The sequence below is a fragment of the Betta splendens genome, chromosome 5 (assembly GCF_900634795.4).
Source record: "Betta splendens chromosome 5, fBetSpl5.4, whole genome shotgun sequence".
NCBI classification, from domain to species: Eukaryota; Metazoa; Chordata; class Actinopteri; order Anabantiformes; family Osphronemidae; genus Betta; species Betta splendens.
Window position 1 is genome coordinate 4878359 of NC_040885.2, and position 6000 is coordinate 4884358.

At 46.1% G+C, this 6000-nt stretch overlaps 1 protein-coding gene across 1 annotated transcript; it reads right to left on the reverse strand.

Annotated features, from left to right (window-relative positions):
- Positions 1–135: 135 nt before the first annotated feature.
- LOC114856323 (endothelin-3) lies at positions 136–5604 on the reverse strand. The gene is made up of 4 exons (XM_029152191.3): positions 5332–5604; positions 4573–4795; positions 1253–1408; positions 136–1110 (listed from the first exon to the last, which is right to left on the reverse strand). The coding sequence occupies exons 1-4, from the start codon at positions 5396–5398 to the stop codon at positions 1032–1034; spliced, it is 525 nt and encodes a 174-aa protein (XP_029008024.1). The 5' UTR covers positions 5399–5604; the 3' UTR covers positions 136–1031.
- Positions 5605–6000: the final 396 nt, after the last annotated feature.

A 6000-nucleotide genomic window follows, 5' to 3' on the forward strand; every position in this document is an offset into this window, starting at 1 on the left:
AGCCCAAACGTCTGGATGGAATAAGCCGAGTGAGAAAACGCCCTCGGGCCCCGTGGGGATCATGACTAAACAGGCTTTTTCAGGTTCAGCTACAAACACTCGCTTTGGTTGGAGACGTAGATTCTAACTGAGCCGTTTCAGACATGACAGACTTTTTATTGGGTCAGGGTTAAAATGGCAAACAAAATCAACCACAATACAATAAGGTAACAATCTGAAGTGTAGTAAATAATAATGTAAAACAATAAGCTCAATGTTTGTGGATGTAAAGTAAGTCCGGCTGTTTCATTTTAAATATGCTTAAATAAAACCGGAGTGAGCAACCCATGCTTTTGTCCTGCAATACTGCTCATTTATTATTTACTTCCTGTGACATTTGTCCGTCCGCATGGTTGGAATGAAAAAATGCTAAATACAAGGTCCCACATGTACCATCTATTGTCTCAGAGGGCTAAGCCTCAACATTATTATACACAGTTACAGTCTTGTACCAAAATATAAATTAAAGCCTGTGAATACAGAAAGAAATTTCATATACTGTCCACTTGGCATGAATATAGCTTATTAGAATTAGAGGAGTTATTTAGTAGAATTAACTTTGGAACGTAATAGCTCCATGCACAGAGAACAGTCACCGTAAGAATGCTGGCATATTTCATACACTCCCTTTGCTTCCGTGTGATCAGTCTCTAGAAGTGGCTTCCACAGGAACACTTTTTACTTCAACGCTCCACACAAACCGTCCTCAGCGGCGACAGGGTAATAAAAACGTTGCCTACACCTGTTGAGCAGACGCAGACGCATACGCAGACGCAGGCGCAGACCCAGGTGCAGACGCAGGCGCAGGCGCAGAGCGCTGGGGGCATTCACTCGGCTGTTGCCCCTCCCGACCTGCAGTTCTCCACCCGTCAGTCTGATGACTAGGCACTCAGCACAGGACAAACTGGCATCTATCTACAGATGTGCGGTTGGACACGCAGCGTCTTCTAAATGAGGGAATGTCTTCAGCAAAGACAGTGGGCCTCAGGTCGTCATGGTCCACTGTTGATTCCAGGCTGACTGGGAGCTCCTGTCCTCTGGTCCGGTGGCTGCTGTGGTGTCCTGTGACTGCTGCACAGGAACAGACAACAGTCACCCTTCTGCTCTAGAATCACACTCTAGGTGTTGCTCTGTCCGTCTGTCAGGGGCCATAATCCACACACAGCTGCGCGTAGTGGGACTCATTGCTGCTGCAGGTGGATGCCAGACTTACCTGTCCATGCAGAAGTTGCTGCAGCCAGGGTCGGACTCCAGCGTGCAGGCGCAGCGACGGGCCCCCCCCCCCGGCCTCGGCCCCTGCTCGGCCCTGGCAGCACGTCTGGTGCGCACGGAGCCCCGGTAGCTGGACATGCCGTACGGCACCGTGTGCCTGACGGAGACACGCACAGCCGTTAGCAGAGACGCAGCAGCTTCACACAGACCCCAGGGCCACAGCTTCATTTGCTGGCTTTTTGTTATGTTAGTCAGTTTTACTTTTGTTACAGTGTGACGTGGGGGCGGGTTAGTGAGTTAGATGCATCATCACTAGCAAACTACTGGTGCCTCTCTTTTCAGTTTACTGCATGTCGTCAGCCTTGCAAAACCTTTGATGCAACATTAAAAAGGAGCTTTTATAATGGAGCAGGTGAATGCAGTCAAACTACAGCCAATATATACGAAGACAGCAGCTGTGTTAACGCTGTCACTCATTAAAGGGCAGGAGCTGGAGCCAATTCCAGCTGTCATTGCTGAAAAGCGTGTTAGACCCTGGACAAGGGGTTTGTCTTTGAACTGTGGGAACCAGAGTGAAGTCCACACTGACGAACACGGTTCTTCTGTCTGAGTGAATGAGACCTTCATCATCAGCTTGTGTCAAACATGGAGCCATTTATTCTGTAACTTGACTGCTGATGATGTGAGTGCTGATGGAGCAATGACACCAAGGAACCTCAAGCTCAAAGAGACTTAACAGAACTGTTGCACATTTAGATCTGTATGCATATGTATCCCAACCCACCCACAGTGTCAAAGACATCAGTCATGGATCACAAATTCAATCTAAACTTTAAGCAACATTTTTATCTTTGTTTTCAAAGTTTTAAATGTACTGTAGCATTTTGTTGGGTCTAGATTTTACACACGTTCCATTTTCAGGCATGTGGAATAGATCAAATCTAGCATTCAAGTCTTGAGGCTACAGCATTATTAAAAGTAAAAGCTAATGAGTTCATCCATAACGTGTTTATAGGCCATTAAACCCTGACGCCTTTATTACTGAAACCAAATCACTGATGTGCAAATACCCACAAAGCTCAACATTTCCTAAATGTGAGTTGACTTGTGTTGATAAATGTGCTTCACTTCACTTCATTGATTGAAAAAACATGTTCAATCTGAAGAAATGTCAGAGCAATAGATGTGATTAATTGTACAATGAGGGTGAATTCATTGGTTCAATTTTCCCTCAAACACTTTTACAGACATTTGTATTTTATATGTCATTCAGCTCCTGCAGCAAAACGTCACACATGTCCCTGCTCCACACACACTTAGACATGGTTGAGAGACACAAAAGCAACACACATACATGTGAAAATGCACTTCACTTCAGACCGCTTCATTCCTTTGAGGGGATTACATTTACTTTAAACTCTTCCTCTCCACTTACTGTATAATGACATATATATATAAATCCTGCCCAGAGCAGCTTCAGAATAAAGATGTTTGTTTCGGTTCAACTCATTCCATCCATCCATCCATTTTCTTAGCCGCTTACTCCCTAGTGCGGGGTCACGGGGGTGCTGGAGCCTAACCCAGCTGGCTACGGCCGAGAGGCAGGGTACACCCTGGACGGGTCGCCAGTCCATCGCAGGGCAACACAGAGACAGACAACCATTCACACACACACACACACACACACACACACACACACACACACACACAAACACACACACACAAACACACACACAAACACACACACACACACACACCTATAGGGGCAATGGAGAGAAGCCAATCAACCTAATGCACGTCTTTGGACTGTGGGAGGAAGCCGGAGAACCCGGAGAGAACCCACGCAAGCACGGGGAGAACGTGCAAACTCCACACAGAAAGGCACCAGGGCCGCCTCCGGGGATCGAACCCCTTCAACTCATTCATCTTCAGCAAAAGCATCGACCACATCTAGAGACGTGTGATCAGCAGCCGCCTGGAAGCTGCACACAGGGAGATGTGTCTGCATCTGATCCGTGAGCTTCATCTGTACCGTTCGCCCTGAGACGAAGGTTGATGATGCTTCTCATGAACGTGAAAAACCTGGATTTATCTTGATGTAGATTCTCTGTGTGATCTGGAACCCTGTGTCACCCGTTTGTCTTACTGTAGTCATCACAGGTACTTTAAAAGCTTTTCCCTCAGGCACAGTGGTAGAAGTGATGTGTGAGTCAGCAGCTAGAACTGTTCCCTCAGGTCTTAAGTGAAGTTTCAAATTTACTCAAGGTTGTGAAACAGTAAATGTGGACGAGCAGCACTTAAAGACATCTTGTCTTTAGTTTGTGAAAAAGAGAAAAACTCATTTGCTCTTTTGTTTTTCCTTCCTGGTATTTTAAGCAGGTTTCATAGGAAGAGACTCTTTCCCTCCACTTTGTGTGTAGAGTCTAATGTCATTGTCACCCATTGCAGGTGTTAGTGACTCTACCTGCTGTCTCCTGGTTTGGTTTGATCATGAGCTGATCCTTCTTTTTGTCACACATATATTCTGTGCTGCTCTATTCTGAGTTCTGCCTTTCACACAGTCAATACCTTCACTCAGTGAATCAGTCAGGACAAGTGTGCTCAGACTCTCACATAGAAAACAGCTGCTGAGGACATTGTGTGAAGCCTGTGGTTGATGAATCAGTTAAAACCACCACAATCAACCTCAGCTCCCATTGAGTGCCGTTAGCTGCTCAGAAACATTAGTGAAGCAGTGACATTAACTAGATGACAGCAGATGAAATCAGGTGACTATTAGCTTTGGTGAATCACAACCTTTATTGACTGGTTCTGTCTGCTCAGACAAATAGGCTGTTAGGACAGCAGTGGTTTTGGCTGTTGAGCCTCAGCTTAGGACATTTGCTTTGGTTTAATATGCGACAAGAACTGTTGTTATAATAGAAGCTCTTGATTCATGACTGGCGGCAGAACAACAAGAATTAAGTCAATTTTGCAGGTTCCCTAAAATGAAATTCGAGTCTCCTAAAATGAAAATGTCCCAGACGGAGCCTCCCTGCTTGGCCACTGTCAGAAATACCTCTGAGCTCAGGGTCTAGAGCTCTTCAGATTAAATCAGATCCTTAGGGTTCACAAAGTCCCAGGAAATACTGACGTAGGACAAAAAGCAGATCCTAAATTTTCCCCAGCGTAAAATCGGAGGAGTGTTCCTTTACACTGAGCTCAGGACTTTGTGTTCTGCATAACTCACATACTTGCGACCACGTGCAGAACCTGTAGCAGCGCAGAGCCTGAGTCCATGAGTGACAGCAGCAGCGCGGCGGTGGGAACGTGAGGACTTACTCTGGTGTGTTGATCCAGATGATGTCCAGGTGGCAGTAATACACGCACTCCTTGTCCTTGTACGTGTAGCACGTGCATCTCTTCTGACGCCTCCTGGCTCCCGGCAGCTCGCCGGCGGCGCTGGGCTCCACCTCGGCCTCAGAGGCGGCTCTTGGCTGAGGGGCCGTGCTCAGCGCGGCCTCAGCCTCGCTGCTCGGGCTGACGTCTGCGATCCATGAAGAACCTGCAGCGTGTGGATCATTAAAGCATGTGGGTCTGTCCTGTGCTCTGCCTTCTGTACAGAGACAGTTATTAGCTCAAATGTTATGAAGTCATTTGACCTCAGTAACCGTCACATAACCCTAAATCACTACTCATGTCATCAGAAAGCCCAGCAATCAGCTCCAAGCAGAACCAGACTTACTGCAATGGGTGGATGTATAGAACATTACCAGTTTATCTCTAAGCCACGTGGCAATTACATTATGCAATATAACACTATACATATCTCTTTAAATTTGCAGTAAAATTTTACTTTAAAAATGTAGTTACATTTTTACATTTTTTTTACATGAGCACTGAGTTTGCACCTTTCTGCTGCGGCTGGTTGGGAATGTTTTAAACAGCCAATCACTGTTTATCATTCACTTAAATGATAATTCCTATTGTCTTAACTCTCACTGTATGAATCAATTACTTCAAATTGCATAATTGTAAATAATAAGTCTCGCGTGTCTGATTTAGTGCAGACCCGCAACCCGGACCACACAGTCTGCTCACCGTTTGCCAAAGATGCGGTCACCACGACGAGAAGCCAAAGTCCTACATCAGAAGACACCGCAGCCATCACACAAGCAGCGGGAGGTTCAAGGCGCTGGGAGGAAACGCTTCCGGAGTCCACGCGTCGTCGGCTTTGCGCGTTAATCCAGGTGGAACATCGTCGTGCGTCGGTGCCGAACAGCAGTAGCGCCGCTGCTGCTCTCGAGCCTCATGCACGGCTTTTAATTGCATCCACGTTCCTCACCCCGTGGGTTCCGCCCCACCCACTGAACACGGGAGCTCCAGACGCGCTGGGCTGGAATTAGTTTTACTTTAGACACATTCTCTGTGTCTGCTCATGGTTAACAATATGCATTGTGTTTAACCCGAGTAAAGAAGGTAAAAAGAAACAAGTGAAGCTCCACGTGATAAATGCGACGGAGCTGCTCATGCACACGAACAAACGTCATTTTTACAGTGGTTCTCTTACTCATTTTCAAAACTACTAAATACAAGTTTTCTGACAAATATCAATAAAAGTGTAGTTCTTTGACTCAGGGCTCTTAGGGAGGTTTTCTGCAGAGGATGGAGGATGGACTTTAAACTGTTTATGCTGTTTCTGTATCGTATAACTGTGTTTTCCATGTATGTGTAAAGCTGTACTTGAGCTTCCATTTTACGTTTTGTCCC

Excerpts from the sequence above, each read along its gene's own strand:
- LOC114856323 (XM_029152191.3), bottom strand. The coding sequence starts at position 5,398 with ATGGCTGCGGTGTCTTCTGATGTAGGACTTTGGCTTCTCGTCGTGGTG. Across the intron at positions 4,796-5,331 it reads GACCGCATCTTTGGCAAACG|GTTCTTCATGGATCGCAGAC; the intron begins GTGAGCAGACTG and ends CACACGCTGCAG. Across the intron at positions 1,111-1,252 it reads AGCAACTTCTGCATGGACAG|CAGTCACAGGACACCACAGC; the intron begins GTAAGTCTGGCA and ends GTTCCTGTGCAG.